This window comes from Exophiala aquamarina, assembly GCF_000709125.1.
Source record: "Exophiala aquamarina CBS 119918 chromosome Unknown aczIA-supercont1.15, whole genome shotgun sequence".
NCBI lineage: Eukaryota > Fungi > Ascomycota > Eurotiomycetes > Chaetothyriales > Herpotrichiellaceae > Exophiala > Exophiala aquamarina.
In genome coordinates, this window is record NW_013550573.1 from 715,643 (window position 1) to 732,909 (window position 17,267).

General features: G+C 50.1%; 7 protein-coding genes across 7 annotated transcripts; 2 read left to right on the top strand and 5 right to left on the bottom strand.

The window, feature by feature from the left end:
* Positions 1-1,023: 1,023 nt before the first annotated feature.
* A1O9_11041 (uncharacterized protein) lies at positions 1,024-4,911 on the top strand (the record flags this gene model as incomplete). The annotated part of the gene is made up of 1 exon (XM_013400269.1): positions 1,024-4,911. The coding sequence occupies one exon, from the start codon at positions 1,024-1,026 to the stop codon at positions 4,909-4,911; it is 3,888 nt and encodes a 1,295-aa protein (XP_013255723.1).
* A 1,224-nt stretch (positions 4,912-6,135) lies between these two features.
* Positions 6,136-6,975, bottom strand: A1O9_11042 (uncharacterized protein; the record flags this gene model as incomplete). The annotated part of the gene is made up of 1 exon (XM_013400270.1): positions 6,136-6,975. The coding sequence occupies one exon, from the start codon at positions 6,973-6,975 to the stop codon at positions 6,136-6,138; it is 840 nt and encodes a 279-aa protein (XP_013255724.1).
* Positions 6,976-8,239: 1,264 nt separating this feature from the next.
* On the bottom strand, positions 8,240-9,676 carry A1O9_11043 (uncharacterized protein; the record flags this gene model as incomplete). Its single annotated transcript, XM_013400271.1, has 5 exons — positions 8,240-8,264; positions 8,319-9,078; positions 9,129-9,291; positions 9,342-9,550; positions 9,610-9,676. The coding sequence occupies 5 exons, from the start codon at positions 9,674-9,676 to the stop codon at positions 8,240-8,242; spliced, it is 1,224 nt and encodes a 407-aa protein (XP_013255725.1).
* Positions 9,677-10,397: 721 nt separating this feature from the next.
* Positions 10,398-12,095, bottom strand: A1O9_11044 (pseudouridylate synthase; the record flags this gene model as incomplete). The annotated part of the gene is made up of 1 exon (XM_013400272.1): positions 10,398-12,095. One exon carries the CDS (start codon positions 12,093-12,095, stop codon positions 10,398-10,400), a length of 1,698 nt encoding a protein of 565 aa, XP_013255726.1.
* Positions 12,096-13,485: 1,390 nt separating this feature from the next.
* On the bottom strand, positions 13,486-14,167 carry A1O9_11045 (uncharacterized protein; the record flags this gene model as incomplete). Its single annotated transcript, XM_013400273.1, has 2 exons — positions 13,486-14,076; positions 14,141-14,167. 2 exons carry the CDS (start codon positions 14,165-14,167, stop codon positions 13,486-13,488), a joined length of 618 nt encoding a protein of 205 aa, XP_013255727.1.
* Positions 14,168-15,922: 1,755 nt separating this feature from the next.
* Positions 15,923-16,451, top strand: A1O9_11046 (uncharacterized protein; the record flags this gene model as incomplete). The annotated part of the gene is made up of 2 exons (XM_013400274.1): positions 15,923-16,001; positions 16,058-16,451. The coding sequence occupies exon 2, from the start codon at positions 16,083-16,085 to the stop codon at positions 16,449-16,451; it is 369 nt and encodes a 122-aa protein (XP_013255728.1). The 5' UTR covers positions 15,923-16,001; positions 16,058-16,082.
* A 213-nt stretch (positions 16,452-16,664) lies between these two features.
* Positions 16,665-17,188, bottom strand: A1O9_11047 (60S ribosomal protein L32; the record flags this gene model as incomplete). The annotated part of the gene is made up of 2 exons (XM_013400275.1): positions 16,665-16,895; positions 17,024-17,188. The coding sequence occupies 2 exons, from the start codon at positions 17,186-17,188 to the stop codon at positions 16,665-16,667; spliced, it is 396 nt and encodes a 131-aa protein (XP_013255729.1).
* Between the last annotated feature and the right edge of the window lie 79 nt (positions 17,189-17,267).

Consider the following 17,267-nt stretch of genomic DNA (forward strand, 5'->3'; position numbering starts at 1 on the left):
TGTAGCCACCGAATAGCCTTGTGTGCCACGGATGCCAAATATTGGTGACGTAATTGGAACGTGACCTGTCCATACGTGGGATAAAAACGCGTAATCTTAAGGCTGCATGTCTCTCTTGCAAATTAACGGCGGGATCTGTTTCATTTCAGTCTTAATTCCCGAACCGGGGGCGCCCAAGCTGTTACACATCGACGTGCAATACCTCGCGGTCGGCAACTGAAACTGTTTCTAGCAAATCGCTTGAGAGCCGAGAGATGATGCGTTTCATTTCTGCACCACGTGTTTATCTTGCCCAGAAGAGAGAGGCGTTGGCTGCGGTTGACAGAAAGTTGGCTGGTGCTGGGATGCTAAAACTTGAATCCGTGTTGCGGGGCGGCGCGTGAACCGAGAGGCCTTGGACTTAGGAGGGCTAGGCGCTGTGTTAGTTAAGCTAGGTAAAGGAGAAGGGGCTTGGCGGGAGAGCATCTAGGCGGTAAGCCGTTAGGGATTAGTAGGTCTCAATAAGATCAACTGGTGGAAGGTGCATCAGTGCTTCCCGCCTTGTTGGCGCCTCCTTCGTCATCCTGCGCCAACCGTTTCTCTCGCGATCGGTCGCCGTGATGGAGAAACTCACATACCATCACCAGTTTGCCAAAACTACGGGGAGTCAATCCCTGACAATGACACCAGTATCAAGATACGCAATCCCTGCTCAATCTTGAATTCTCCACCCTTTCTTTGCTTTACCCCGTTCTCTTTATCCTTCCTGCGATCTCGTGCCTGTTTGAGCTATGTGTGTCGTTCTTCTATCAATCCCATAGACAACCACCTTTGTCTCTCTTTGTCTCCCCTTTATTGCTCTATTTTGAGCAATTGGGCTTTTCATCGCGGTGTTGCTTACCAGCTGACCCCCCCTCATCTATATCGAAATTGCCCGTTTGCAATATCTTCGACCGAACCAACGGCAGTGATGCTCTTAAACCCTCTCAACCCTTGACTTTTGACGCTCGTGATCTCCAAACTCTATCCAAAATCAAAATCAAAATGTCTGCTGTTAACAACACTTTGATCCTTGGAGGAAATAGTACCGCCGCTGACCAGAAGAACGGTCAGAGTGCTGGCCAGTTCGCTGCCTCTCTAATCACTGCTATCGCCATCTTCGGCATCCAAGTCCTCATCTTCCTCCTGATCAAAGATCGTTTTGCCCGCATATACCAACCTCGAACATACCTGGTGCCGGAAAGAGAACGTACCAAACCAGTTGCCCCAGGATGGTGGGCATGGGTTGCTCCTGTTCTCACCACCTCCAACTCAGACTTCGTTCAGAAATGCGGTCTCGATGCCTACTTCTTTCTGAGATACCTCCGTACACTGCTCAAAATCTTTGTGCCCGGGGCCCTGGTTATCCTTCCCATCCTGATTCCACTGAATCTAGTTGACGGCCGTGGTGCACGCTTTGCCCTGGGCCAACAAGAAAATGCATCTAATGTCACTGGGCTAGATCAATTGGCTTGGGGTAATGTTGCACCTGATCATACGGGCCGCTACTGGGCCCATTGGCTACTTGCCCTGGCCTTGGTTGTTTGGGTCTGCTATGTTTCCTTCGACGAATTACGCGGCTACATTCGAATGCGTCAAGCATACATGACCTCCCCTCAACATCGTCTCCGCGCCTCCGCTACTACGGTCCTTGTCAGCTCAATACCTCAAAAGTGGTGCACTGTTGAGGCCCTTGATGGGCTCTTTGACGTTTTCCCTGGTGGATTGAGAAATATCTGGATCAACCGAAACTTTGATGAGCTAAATGAAAAAATCAAGAAACGTGATAAGCTTGCTTCGACCCTGGAATCAGCCGAGAGTGAGCTCATCAAGAAGTGCTTCAAGCAGAACGAAAAGAATATTGCCAAGGCCGAAAAGCAGGCCGGAAAGAAATTGTCAAAGTCTGATAGGAAGACAAGAGCTGCCATTCGCGATGAGGCGGGCGATAAAGCCGCCCATGGACATGGCATTACCACTGGCAATCCACACCAAATAAACCACAACCTTCGTGACGTTCTTGGCGGTCATGCAGGCCACGATTCCTCTGCGTCGTCTTCGGATGTCGAAGACGAGATCGAGGATCGCGGCGGCGGTCGACATCCTATTCCTATCCCAGTTCTCGGTCAAGGGATTTCAGCTGTTACTCATGGTTTGGACAGGTTTGGCACTAAATTGCTAGGAGGAATCAAAGGAGTAAACAAAGGAGTAAATGATACAATCGATACGACTAATGGATTCACCGCCGATAACATGGAACAGCGGGACTTGGGAAGGACATCTGGGGATCAGAAGCATTCTCATGACGCAGAGCCACGTTCTGCCGATGTGAACCAGAGAGTCCCAGGCCAGCCCAAAACATCTCATGTGAACGATGCTTCAGCACGGACTGTATCATCCCCAGCAGGCCCTGACGGATCTATCGATAAAAACACTCGGGATGGCCGCCGGCTCAGTCCAATCTCGCAATCTAGTACCATGCGAGAAGAAAAACCTCGTCCTGAAAAACCCCTCACCAAGTTCGAGAAGTTCAAAAGGACCATTGGTCTTGCATCCGAGGAAAAGGAGCCTGTTGACTATCCTGATGCGTTTGCCTCGGACTTCAACCACGAACCAGACGATGCATTGTGGCGTCGCTACCTGAAGGACGAGGACCGCGCAACCATGAGACTCCCCATATTTGGTTGGCAATGGATGTTTATCCTCCCATTCGTTGGCCAGAAGGTCGACACCATCGAGTATTGTCGGAAAGAGGTGGCCAGGCTCAACTCTGAAATCGAGGATGACCAAGCTCACCCAGAACGATTTCCTCTGATGAATTCAGCGTTCATCCAATTCAACCACCAAGTTGCAGCACACATGGCCTGTCAAAGTGTCGCTCATCATCTTCCCAAACAAATGGCTCCACGCTTGGTTGAAATTGACCCGAACGATGTCATCTGGGACAACATGTCAATTCCCTGGTGGTCGGCCTATGCTCGAACCGGGGGTGTGATTGCGATTGTTACCGGAATGATTATCCTCTGGGCTCTCCCCGTCGCGTTTACTTCTGCCTTGTCACAGATCGAAACAGCTGCCAAAAGCTTTTCATTTCTGCACTGGATCATGAGTATTCCACCTTGGTTTAGAAGTGTATTGCAGGGTGTCCTTCCTCCGGCATTACTCGGTTTGCTCTTGTTTCTTCTCCCTCTCATCCTAAGATTTTTGGTGCGGCTCCAAGGAACTCAATCTGGGATGCTTGTGGAACTATCTGTCCAACGATACTACTTTTGGTTCCTCTTCGTGCAGCTGTTCTTGGTCGTTTCGATTGCCGGGGCCTTGACCCAGTTCTTTGCCCTATTCCAAAGCGTCGAAGGATTTACCAATGTTCCATCATTGCTTGGGACAAACATTCCCAAAGCTTCGAATTACTTCTTCTCATACATGCTTCTTCAAGCACTTTCGGTAAGTGCCGGGGCACTTTTGCAAGTCGGTTCACTCATCGGTTGGTTTGTCCTTGCTCCGATCCTCGACAGCACCGCTAGAGCCAAATTTAAACGACAAACCAACTTGTCGAATATCCAATGGGGTACTTTCTTCCCGGTATACACGAACTTGGCCTGTATCGGCTTGATCTACTCAGTGATATCGCCACTGATCTTACTGTTCAACATCATCACTTTCTCATTGTTCTGGTTCGTGTACAGATACAACACGCTCTATGTCACAAGATTCACTCGGGACACTGGAGGTCTTCTGTACCCAAACGCCATCAATTTCACTTTCGTGGGAATATATGTGATGGAAATTGCTCTGATCGGCATGTTCTTCCTCGTCAGGGACGAAGCCGGTCAAGTATCATGTGCCGGGCAAGGTATCGGTACAATCATCATGTTGATCCTGACAGCAGGCTATCAATTGCTGCTTAACAATGCTTTCAGTCCTCTTTTCAGATATCTGCCTATTACTCTTGAGGATGATGCCGTGAGACGAGACGAAGAGTTCGCACGTGCTATGATGCAAAGGCATGGTGTCATTGAGGATGAGGACGATGGAGCCGATATTGAAGACCAATTGGAGCAAAGGGAACATGATGAGAGGGACGAAAACCGAAACGAGGAAGAGTATGAGTTGGACAGAATTGACTCAGAGAAGAGAGATCGATTGGAACGACAGAGATCTCGCAAATTCCCAGAACTTGAGCCATACGAATTTCAGAATCCAGAAATTGCAATGAATTTAGACGTACAGAGCAAGGGTGTTCGTTGGGCCAAAGCAGCTGCTCACAAGACCACCGGAACTACGAAGAATTTGATGCCACGAAATCTCTCTCGCAAGGATCACCGCGAGAGCCGAAAGTCATGGGCGGATCGTGACAACACGCGCAACCGCAAATCAGCGAATTTCGGTCAATGGGAGAGTCCTTCGAAAAGCCACAGCCGAGTTAGAAGCGAGGCAGGTAGAGCGCAGGGAAGTCATCCATCCTATAGACGCGGCCATCATTCCAAGAGACGCGAGCAGCCTGCTCGTAATGCCGGCAATGTTCTCGACACAATCAACAACTTCAACCCGTTGACAGGTAACGAGAAGGACGTTGAGGCACAGCGCGCGGCTCGAACTCAACTCGCAGATGCACTCTTCGCTGGTGTTAATGACGAACTGGAAGACTTGACCCCGGAGGAGCGTGACAAATTGGTCCAGCGGGCATTCCAGCACAGTGCACTGCGTGCTCGACGACCTGTCATTTGGCTGCCACGCGACGAACTCGGCGTTAGTGACGACGAAGTCCATCGCATGGGTGAATTCAGCTCGCACATTTGGGTTAGCAACATCAGACAAGGCCTCGACTCGAAGGGGCGTTGCGTCTACTCTGGCGCACCACCGGATTTCAGCGAGATCGATCTGATTCAGCTTTGAATCTCTTATTGGTTTTCCAATGCCTTTCACATATACCCTCGCCGCGGGTATCTTTACTCTATCAGCATTTCAGCAAGCGTATCACTGGTCCATTCTTTTCTTGCTTCAGTTTAAAAGAAACGTGACAGCACCCACAGGGCGAAAAGATTACCCAGGTCCTCGATTCTCAAAGAGACTTTCGAGATCCAATAATGACTTTAATGTATCACTGTACATACTTATGTATATTTACCCACCCATCCGTGTCTGCATTTCCCTCGGCCGTTCACATTGTGAGCCAGATTGATTGAGCTTGAAATGAACGAGACAAGACAGTAATGAGAGCATATGACTTCAGCCAGAATAAAGCATTAAATGCGTGTCATGAAAGAGATATTTATCGTCATATCATATCATAATCTCGATGTGGAAACGTAAGGTGTCTCGACGGGTTTGTTTTCTCCGCCGGGGGCCCAAGGTATGACAACCTCCGAGCGTAGTAGAACTAGTAGGGTAGGATGGTGATGGGCTGGAACATATATAAAATTATGTGTCTTGTAACTCCTTGTGAGTTGCTCGTTAGAGATCCCCTTATAGCCCTTCTCTGCACTCACAAAGGTACATTGCTCATAGCACCCCGACTGCTGGCCGCCGCCGCCGCCGCCTTGTCTGTCTGTCTTCTGATACCTCAACCAAGAAGAGGGGTATTTTTCAGCTGAAGTGGATTTGGGCACTCATACAGAAAAAGAGGACTTGATATGTTGCCGTCCGTGGCATTCGTTAACCTGACTAGCCTTGAGTGTCTGTATTTCCGCACTTTATTTGGGTCGATAGCAGTGTAGCATAGAAGTTGCACATGTTTGATCATGAGGATTGATCCAATCACGGACTGATGCTCATCTTGCTGGACTAGCAAGCCTCCACCGCCGACTGCTCTGGCGTTGCTTGGTCGAATTTATTTGTGAGCTGAGTTGGAAGAATGTTTCTGCTTATTCTTGAAGATGGTTGCTGCCATAAAGGGGTGTGCCTTTCTGTAGGGATGAGAGTTGTCAGCTGTGGGACTCGCTCACCGCCAGCCAGATTGATACGCGATTTGCAACAAATGTTGGCGGGTACTCGGCGTCGATCCGTGTAGCCAAGCCTTCTGTATAGGCATTGTGGGATGTAGTTTTGACATTGTCCGTCCGTCCTTCGGCCATGCGCACGCTCGGCCGACGGCCTCGCTGGTTTTATGAAAATGTCTCTTCATGGGCCGACCATCTGCTTTACCCTCTCAATCCTCGAGACGGCCTTTTCCAGCCTATCCAGCCTCCTCCTTTTCTCGGTGTCCCGTTGCTCTAGCACTTTAACTCTTTCTTCTAGTTTTGCCCTTGCTTTTCGTTCAGTTGCCACCATTTCGTTTGCCTGACCAAATAATTGTGCTGTCAAGTCTTCCAGCTCCGTCTGCGTCTGTGACAGGCTTGACTCCGCCCGTAGTCGCAGGTTTCGTTCTTCCTCCAAGGAGGATTGCAATGAGGACATCGTCACGATCTGGGAGTCAGAATGGGATGGCAGCAGTTGTGGGGCAGAGCTTTTGGTGAAAGGAGTTTTCGGGGGAGAAAGAGAGTTGCTGCCGTAGGCAATGTCATTCTGAGAAAAGACTCCAGTGTGAGGAGTGATGGGTAAATTTACTGGGTGGACTTCCTTTCTCCGGCCTGGTAATAATGCACTCAGGCTTGCTAACCGCGACTGTGGCTGCTGTTGTTGCTGTGATTGCCCTGGCATAGGGGGCGTGATAGCTGGACCGGGGCCTTCCAGGGCCAGACCACTCGTTCCACCCGTTTGGCTTTGTTGTTCGTGTCTGGCGTTCGCGTCTCGGAGATAACGCAACTCATCCTCGTAGTCGGCTAGCTTGTCGACCGCGGAGGCGGCTTTGGTATTCAAGATCTTAACCTGGGTTTCGAGGTCATGGAGTCGTCGGTGAGCATCCGCAGCTTCGGCGGAGGGGTCAACCAAGGAATGAAAATCGCACCCACAGTGGGAGCAGGTGTATGACGAGTGAGAGAGGTGGTATGAAGTATGATCGTTAGGATTCGGGGTGGCCATGATTGTCGGATCGAGAATCAAGGTCGATGTGGCCATGACAAGATTCTTCAAGTCAGCGAGAGAAGTTCTTCAATGCCCAGGAAGTCGACCGGCCCCATCGGCTGTGTGCAATGACTGCTTCGTAAGACGTTTGGCGCGTGTAAGATGCTTAGAGGAAGACCCAAAGGTCGAAGTGTAGATCCTTTTAACGTGGCAGGCGCCCGAACAATACGAAGCAAGCGCGAACTGGAGATTTGGACCACTTTTGATCCGTATCTCGTGACCCAACCGCAAGCCGCCCACCGCTGGCATTTGGCAAAACGACAATGTCAGCCTGGCAGATGTCACCGGATATAGACAAATCCGAAAACGTTCAAGAAATATCAATACCAGTAATGTGAAATCATGTCACCCTGGATGTTTCAACTGCTGTCAGACGAGAGACATATGGGGAACCCAGAGAATAACATCGGGTTCGTTGGTGACAGGCGAGGGTGGCCGACGGGTGGCCGACGAGGTCTTCGGCCTGTGACAGGGATACCCCAGTCACATGGATTGATAACGCTGGACGTATCGGCACGCTCCATCAACCTGTCTACTCCGTACTGTACATCGAATCTCTGTCTATCTTCGTAGGCTGTCTGTAAAGACCTACTCCAGGTATGCAAGCCTGAGTCGACCGACTACTGCATGGTGCTGAGGATTGTCTCGTTGAACACGCCTGACTCGGAAGCATGACCAAGCAACCAGACCGAGTTTGAACCTCCCACTATATCACACACATTATAAATACTTGTCCAGCCTCGAGGACGGCATCTAACTATTGCTAAGCTCTTGCTTCGTGCTTTGCCTGTACACACTGCTCCAGGCTGTATTCTCCAGGTGAGGGTTAGGAAAATAGAAAGCCCTCAAATGTGGACACTTTTTGTGAATCGGAAAGAATTTGGATTATCGGATTGTTCGTACTGGTAAAAGCAAAATTGAAGTTGATCGGGTTTGCTGGTGCCCCCTGACTCAATTCTCGAATAACCTCTCTGGGCAAAGGTTATTATTCACGAGCGAGGGTGAGAAGAGGCGCCGACCGCCTTCGACATTGGCGTTGATATCAAACATCCCCAGCTTAATTCGCCACACTGCACCTGCATCTTTCGCTTCCTGTTGGCCCTCTCGCGCTAGTATTAGGCTCTCTTCAGAGCTTCATGTTCATCTTCCTGAGAAAACTCCTAAGGTGAAAACAGTCATCCTCGCAAAAAAAAGCAAGAACCCTCTTTTTGAAAGTGGAAAATCAGAAGAAATATGGAATGGCCGCACTGAGGATGTTAGTTAACGAGAATATCCCAATACCAGATGTGGACACAACTTACGCGATAGCCAAAGTGGCTGTCACTCCCAGAACTGCCCGCGTCCTGACCTTCTCTCGCTTGAGTTTCTCCTCCAGCACCTTGGCCTTCTTTGCAGGTTGCACTGGGAGTTCAGCATCTATGTCGGACGGTTCAGGTTCCTGAACTTTTCGTTTCCTCGAAGCTTTTGGTGAGCTCTCCAGTGTGTTAGCCTCTTCCACCATTCTCTTTGCTGTTTCGAGCATCTTCTCTGTGTCTTCTGGTAGAGGCAGTTCTGGGAGTCCAGCCGGCATCTCGACAGTCACACTTGTATGTGTAATTTCCGTGGACCCCTCGACCTCTACTGATTGGTCAACCTCAACACGAACCTTTTCTTCTTCTGCGACAGGTGGCAATTCGGGTACAGGCGATGCAGCATCAACCTCGGTTCTCCCTTCAGTCTCTGCAACAGAAGCAGCATCGTCAAGAGCAGACTGGAGAGTGGCACTGGCAGCATTGGCATGGGCGATATTAGCCTCCTTTTGAGCCTTGGTCTGTCTCTTCCTAGGGGACGCTTTGGCCTTAGTCGGACTAGTTACTTTGCTTGGTGAAGAGGATCTCGTGGCTCGCGAACGAGGTGTCTTTGCTGTGGGTGCCGGCAACCTGATCTTATCCGTAGGCAGATCGAACTTTGGTGGCGGTACAATTGGCTTCTTCGCACTGGAAGGCGCCTGTGAGATGTCTGACGGGTCAAGCAAAGCTTTGATCCAATCAGTAAGGCCATATAGCTTTGCCAGTTCCAGAGCTACATGCAGTCAGCCTGTGCCGCAGGGGTAGTCGCGGGTTGCGACTTACCAAAATCTGGAGCTACCCAGACGTTTCCGGCCACCTCATCTTGACTGGTAGCATCCAAACTCTTGAGATAATCACGTTCCTCCTTCTCTTCAGCATGAGCGGCCCAAGGGAAGGCGATCTTAAACATTCCAGTCGCGCTCACAAACCCATCCTTGCTTCTCCTCTACGATGATGTCAGACTTTGCGTGGAGGTGTACAAGAACGCGATCGTACCATTAAGAAGTAAGTCTCTGGGTGGGCTTGATTTTGCTGAGATGCAAATATTTCAGAGCCGGTCAGGTCTTCCGGAAGAGGTGCCCGCAAATGCGCATATTCGAAGGGACCTAGATTCTCGGCCTTGGTCGCGTTCGAAGTTCCAACTTGACCTGGCTTGACCGTCAATTTAGTCTTGCCCAGTCGCCTGCGATTGATCAAGTCTTCATCTGTTGTTTCTGTCAGCTTCTCTTCAACATATCGCACTAGCCGCAGCCGGATTGCTTACAGCTTGGCGCAACGCCTGGCGCAACGAGAGGATTTCTCTTTGCGGGTAGGTTTCGCGCGCTGGACATTGCGAAAGTCTAACGGTTTGACGGGAGCGGAATAAAATGGATGGTAAAGCGGGCGAGATGAAGAGTTTGTCAAGTTAAAAGGCGAAGGCCGTTTTCGCGACTGGCTGGACAGCGATGCGCAGATATTGGTGGTGAGTTGTCCCAGATGTGGTGATGCAAGGTGATCCAAGAGATGATTTGACAACGAAATGATGCGACCAAAGAAAAGAAGATACTGGAGAGGGAGAAAAGAGCGCAAGCGGAATGGGAGGGCGAGTAGGAGGTTGACGGCGGAGTAGCGAAGATGCAGGTTCACGAAGAAGCTTCAGCTCGGTTTACCTTTCACACTGGCTGGCGCTGGCGTTGGCTGTCCGGGGGGCTCTGCCTCCAACCAGCAATCAAGTGGGAGGCAGGAAAATGGGGGAAGAAGCTTAGACCCGGGACCCCTGGGCCCTGGCACAACTTGAGAGCCTGGCTGGGGTATGGCTTGGGCTTGGGCTTGGGCTTGACCTGAGATGCCTTGTACGGATCGGTGGTAGGGGACGCAAGGTAGCAGTGAGGCTAAGGTGCTCTAGGTGCCCTGGGCGGCAAGCCTGAGTGCTCGTCAGAGGCAGGGGGGCCGGCTCGGCTCATTCAATTGGTGGCTGATGGTTGGTCGAGCGTCCGAATGAGTTCCGATCCGCTTAACCGCATCTATTGGATGCAGTTGTGGGTCTGATCCCGTGACTATTTCTAGTATTACTTAAGTGACTGCTCGAGTGTAGGCTGACCCGTGACTCTGAAGCGGCAACGAGTCTGCCAAGTCCAGTTCTCGATTCTTCCTAGTACCCATCTTCGTCTTGTACTGCTCATCCGCTCTTTCGTCACCGATGTCCAGTGTCTCGTCTCCACGGTATTCCCATGGCCCTACTTCACGAGGGCCATCTACACCCTCTGGTGGGAGAGCCCACGCTGGTGCTGGACTCCTGTAGCTCCAGCTCCCTTCTTCCACGTCCGCGTATGCAAGAGCGTGCAGATATATTCCCAGCTCATGCGGTCCAGGATCGGAATACAATGGCGTGTCACAAATGCTGCAGTTCTCCCCCGTCATCTTTTCGCCTTTCCGTTTGTTATAGTCGGCCACCATGTCCGCGTGCGCTTTGACATAGGCTCCATATTGAGCTTCCTCGTCTGCTCCTGCTAGGTTGCCTGCATGCAGAGTACCACTATTCAACGGTTTGAAGTTGGCGTCACTAAGTTTTGCGGCGTCAGAAGCAGTCATTTGCTGAGTCTGGTCGATGATCTTTGCCATCTGCTCTTCATGAGCTATCGAACTAGCGACTTCTGTCTTTCCCATCTTCGCTAGCCTCGCAATGACCTCGGCATCATCGCTCCCACTGGAGTCATTCTTCGAAAGGCCGGGCCCAAATACCGCTCGATTACTGTAAATAGGATCGTTGGTGATGGGATGACCTACAAACTGTAGATGCACACGGATCTGGTGTGTTCTGCCGGTTAAGGGCAGGCAGTGAACAATGCTGTATCCATCATTCTCAGTGCCTGGTGTAGGAGCTGCTGGCTGTATGGTCTCGGTACCGTTGACTTGATTTACGTGTTCGAAAGGTACCGCGCTGGTTGACTTTCGAGGGTAGTAGGCTATCCTTCTAAACAACGTCTTTGCTGGCTTCCCACTGGCTCGTGCTCGATTGAGACCAAGTATCGGACTGATTTGCAGAATGCTTTCCTCACAATCAACCACTCCACCACGCATCGGATCTCCACCCCATTCCTTGCCATCGGGAAACCTGCCTTTGACCCTAGCAATATACTCTTTACGCACAGTGCGGCCTCGTAGCTTCTCGCTCATCGCTTCCGCCTCCTGACCAGTCTTTGCAATGAACATGACACCACTGGTCAGGCGATCGAGTCGATTGCATGGGAGCGGCTTGAAGGTGAAGTGCCTTTCTGCTTTCATGATTTCCACCACCGAATTGTAGTTATACCTTCCCGCTGGGTGGACAGGTACTCCTGCCGGCTTGTCGATCACAATCATATTGTCTGTCTCACTGATGACTCGAATTGGTTGAGCTGTGACTGGAGGCTCGTGTCTGTGCAGGGTATGTGAGATGACGTCTCCATTTTTCACGACGGTGTGGACGTCACTACAGGGCTTTCCGTTGATCGAGATCTGTCCTATCTCAATGGCATGCTTGTAATATTCCCGTGATCGATCGCGAAACTCCGTAGCAAATATGTCCAGAAGTTCACGACCCCGCCATCTTTGCTTGCAGAATGTGTTATAGGTATAATGATAGGGCGCAACGCGTCGGAGGCCATTCTCCAGGTAATATGGTCGAGGCCAGGGATCACAGGGAGTTATCGCAATTGCAGGAGCGGGACGGGGATGTGCTTCCCTTCTCCCCAGCGGGAACGAGTCAATGTCGGTTGTGGTCAAGGCCATACTAGGACTTGGATAGCGACCGCGACTTGCCAGATAGGCAAGAACGCGTGGTGAGGGAGCCAGGAGTGGCTAGAAGAATGCCCCGTCACAAAAATGGTCGCATTGCGACAGAATGTTCATGGCACTATCAGTGGCAGGTTGGACAAACTTTTTTATCCCGTCAGTATTGGGAAAGTTTCCCTTGGCAGTTCAAGCAAAGCAGAAGCTGTACGAGTACCAAGTGTACCAAGCTCACGTGCGACCCACCCCGGAAGTTGGCCGATAGAGAACGATGCTACGTCACGTGATCTAAAGGCAAGGCTCTGCTCGGCTCCGTGGGATCTGAGGGAACAGAGACTAGAGCGACATTATATATACTAGCTGGCTAACCTAGATAGGACCATTCGTAGTCAACTTACTTAACAATCCTCCACTACAGTTAGGATAACCCGAAGGGGAATATTTCCCTTCCGTCTTCCTGGTCTTATACTTGACTGGCACTCACTCACTCGTCAATGAACCCCCTTAGTCAGTACTGCTTAGCGGTTTGGTTCATAACACCGGCTTTTGAAATCTCTAGGATACCCGGGATACATTGGTTTTAAGTTTTCGTGGTTTACGCCAAGGACAAATTGTCACACCTTGGCCACGGGGGGGGGTGCTCCATCGTATACTTGGCATATCGTTCCATATAAAGCTGACGGTACTTCACGTATCTCTTCGAATGACCACTTACTTCTTCTTTTGATTATCATATCTAGTAGCAATGCCTTGAGAGTCGCGTTTCTCGAGTGCGAGGCCCCACGGGCCTGCTTCGAAGTAGCGATCGCCAGTGAAGCATACACTATCCTTCTGATTCCGGAGAGGGCGGTCCACATTGGTGAAGAGATAGAAACTCCCATCCCTGACCTGGTATCCAAAGGAGGCTCAGTCACAGAGTAGGATCCAAAAAAGCGAGGTGGTCGATCATAATGAAAAGCGCATTTTCAGCCCCGACCGAGGAGCAATTTGAAAAAAGGTTCACAAGAACCAAGACGACATGCAAAAAAAGGTCCAGAGGTAGTGGGTTCATGGTAAAGGCACCAGAGCCCAATGTGAGACCAGACCGTGATTCCGTTGAGAGACGTTCCATCCGAATACAGAAGCAACACATTTGCCGGGCGAGTGCAGACCTGTAGGTCAAGCTACAAATAGGAGAATACGATACCAGTCTGAGCAAGTAGATAATAAGATTGTTACCACTTCACTTTTATGGTTTCATTTACAAGTGGTGTGATTGGAATCAAGGTTTCGCCCGAGGACAAAGGCCCGCACCACCCATAATTATGGCATCGACATTGCTCATACGCAGGACAGCTGGGGACATATTAGGACACTGTTGTATCGAGGAAGAGTGTTCCAAAAGCAAAACCTACTGGACGTCTTCCATGCTGAAGACCACATGCCACACTACCTCGAAGACCCACCCAACACCATAATCATCCACCATCTGCTTGCTTTCTTTATCCACCCAGTTCATCATCCGTAAGTAATCGCCCTTTGGTCGTCGGCGTATTTGGTCCCGGCTCACTGCAAATTGTGCACAGCAGATGCCTCCAAGAACATCTGGAATAGGCTTATCTGCCCCAAAGAGCGCCTTATATATCTGTGCGAAATAGGCACGCGTATCATGATTTTTGATATCAAATTCGGTGGGATTTTTGGGATGAACATGGCTTGGACATCCGGGCGAATGCAGGCATCGTAGGTTAACATAACCTTTTGCCCTCACGGCCTCAAGGCGTAGATTTTCTAGCACAATCTTGGTTTTTGGTCCAAATAAATCGTTATGCTGTTGGCTTTCACCGGCGTGGATGAAAATCGAAAACGGCGGCAACTGATCATAGTAGTCGATAACGAACGAGAGATACGCAGAGACTTCGCGGCCACGAGATGAGTGGGGAACGAGTAAATCTGTTTCGCGTTTCCTGCTCATGGAGTAAAAAAAGGGGTAGTGTTGGGCCTGGACAGTACAATAACGTTAGCAGCATAAAGCGTCGGTCTGGAGCTGTCTGCATAGTGCGTACTGGTTCTGGAGGTGTTTTTGGAGCCATCGTACGTCGTCCGACCGTGTCTTCGGTATTACCAAAGCCACATTCGTCGACTCTAAGGTATAGCTCCCCATCTTCCGAACGAGCTCGGATTGTGCTTTATGCCTTTGGATCCGTTCACCTAGGCATTTCCTCAAGATTAGCAGTGGTCGCTGGCACATTAGGTGTAGGCCTCATGGGGGGACTGGGATCGTAACGATCGACGACTTAGGTAGACAAACTGTTAAAGTAGCTGTGAGCGCCTAGCATCACAAGAAATGTGCATAAGAGTACACATCCCAATATCAACGGTCGCGGGCTTATCCATGAGCTTATCAATCTTCGGATTCGTCTAGGATGACCCATGCCAATTTGATCTGTTTCGTTCCGGATCGAGCAGTCGATTTCGCATTTTCGTCGAAAAAAGTTTACCTTTACAGAATGAACTGTGGGTGACTAGAGAAGCGAGAAACGAGGTTTCTTTGACTCTGGTTTCTCTCGTAGACTAGGCCCAAATTGACAGTGATGTGATGTTGTCTGTCGAAAGGACGCCTGGACGCGTACGCAGGGGCATGTCTCAGTTTCCGAGTATAAGGCAACCTATGCAACTCTTTGGCGGCGTTGTCGAAGCCTATACAAAATTGGGCTTGTGGAGCCTGGCGACAAACGACTTCCGTGATATTCCACCTATAGGATGCGACATACGCGCTCCTTGACGGGATCGAGCACAGAGAACCCGATGCAATGGCGATACTCCCTCGGAGTTTTGTTCTAATACTTGACACAATAGGCCCAGTCCAAGGTCGCAAAAATCCTCAAAAAGCCAATAGGTTGCGGCCCTGGTCACTTGAACATTCTCCGGAGATAAACCCTGATCGACAGACCCAAGGCTCTGAAAATTTTCATTCTCCGTAGTCGAAGTTGTAGATTTTTGAGATCATTCGCTTAACGGTCGCGCATTCATCTCGTCAGCTAAATTCTATCCGAATGGGCTTCTAAGAACCGTAAGCCCCCGCTATGGAATATTACTCACGTCAATGGATCATGGGTAGCCTGCCTAGAAAGGTCCGGTACAAGCATTACTGCAAAAAGCGGAATGGGGATATGCGATGGCTCGGGGCGCTGGGAACTCTTGATTCTGACGTACGAGGATAAGATCCGCGAACTTGCCAGACTTAAGGAGCACACTCATGGCCTCACTGTGGTTAGCTGAGGCCATTGCGGCGAAGACAAACCTGGTCTGTAGAAGCCAGTCGATTTCATGCACAATCTACTCATGTACCCCCACGAGGCTGATTTCTACGGCACATGCACAAAAGAGTCGATGGAGAAGGTGAAAGCGTTGGTGGATGGCTAAAATCCGAGGAAGGGAACCGATTGAACTTCCCCAACAGACTATCCAACCAGAGATTGAAGCGCGGTCAGAGACGTAGATTCTCCTTCTCAGCTTGAGAATGAGCAAATCACACCTCATTTTCACGCTCGGAAGCGGGAATCTCTGGCTCTGGCGAAATTCGGTATTGGGTGCCACCTTGGCCGTGGTTTTACTGGCATCTTCTTAATTACATACTCGTAGTTCTTACCCAAAAAGGGACGTAGCGACTTCAAATGACCAGCACCGGCTGCATATTTTGCTGCCGGGATTTCAAGTTGTTGTATGGTCTCCAAGGCTAGACTATTCGGACTGCTTTGATATGTTGGTCGCCGGCCTTCTCTCTTGCTGGAACGCGCAAGCCTGTGCTTAACATTTACTTTTGAAAGGACAGAGCCAGCTATGAGATGCTAGGACTAGACATCGCTTCTACAGGAAGAGCAAGCCAAACGACTATCCGTTCCACCTAGACTACTGAACACGATGGTGAATTGGCTCTAGTTAGAGATGCCTCAGAAATGACTTTGCTGACTGATTTCTAGGTCGGACAACGATGTCTACCATCACATGAACAACAGTATATATGCATTCTTGATCGACTCTATTGTAAATGCATATCTCATCGAATACTGTGGTCTCAATCCTGAAACGTCAGATCTAATTGGTTTAGTTGTCTCAAGTTACTGTGTTTACTTTGGATCTGTAGCCTACCCTCAAGTGCTCGACCTGGGACTCAGGGTTGTCAGGTTGGGGAAGTCAAGTGTTGTGTACGAAGTGGGGGTTTTTGAGCAAGGGCAAGACCAAGTCAAGGTGTTCGGTGGTTCGATACACGTCTTCGTCCATGCAGAGGGACGACGTCCGAGCGGAGACGGGATGGCGCCGCAAATGCGAGAGCGCTTGTCACAAATCCTGGAGAAAGAGGTCGCCAAATTATAGCCCAGACCAATATTTGACTTGAAAAGGTATCAATTCGTTCTGCGCTTCTGTAAACCGCTGCTCCGTGTCATGACCGGATTCCCAGCTGTCTAGTGTTGCAACGACTACCGTGTCGTCGATACACAATGGATCGTTTGGTGAAATGCTCTGCACCCTCCTTTGAGCAAATGTCTACCACCATGCGCTACCTCCACACCTCCACACCATCACACTCTAAGACTCAGTAGTAACCTTGGCCTTGGGGTTTGTAATCTTAACGCCCAGCGACTTGGCCTTTGCGATGATCTCAATTCGCTTTCTCGATGAGACGGCAGAGGCAATCTCGGCAGCGTAGGTTCGGTTGTGCATGAGGAGGATGTCAACATCGCGGGGGTTGTGAACGAGGAAAACTTTGTGGCCAGAGGGAATCAGGTGGCGAGTCTTCTTGTTGGAGCCAAAACCGATCTGTAATTCCGTCAATTAGCAAAAATACTTCTCGCCGGTGCGGTGTTTGCAGGATTCCATTCTAATCTCGTCCATCTCTATGTTCTCTGATCGGAATGTCGAAGAAAAATGCGCAGGTCTTGACGTACCGATGGCATAACGATTTGGCCCTTAAACCGTCTTCGGACTCGGTTGTCGATACCTTTTGGCTTCCTCCATGCTGAGGGCACGCACTTGAACATATCGGATTGATGTCTGTTCCATCTCTTCGGGTGCTTCTTCACGATCGGAACGTGCTTCTTTGCGGAGACCATCTGTACGGTGTTAGCTTTGTGGGCTTCTTCGATTTTGAAAATCACACACCTTGCCGGTATTGTGGTCTTAACGTCTGGT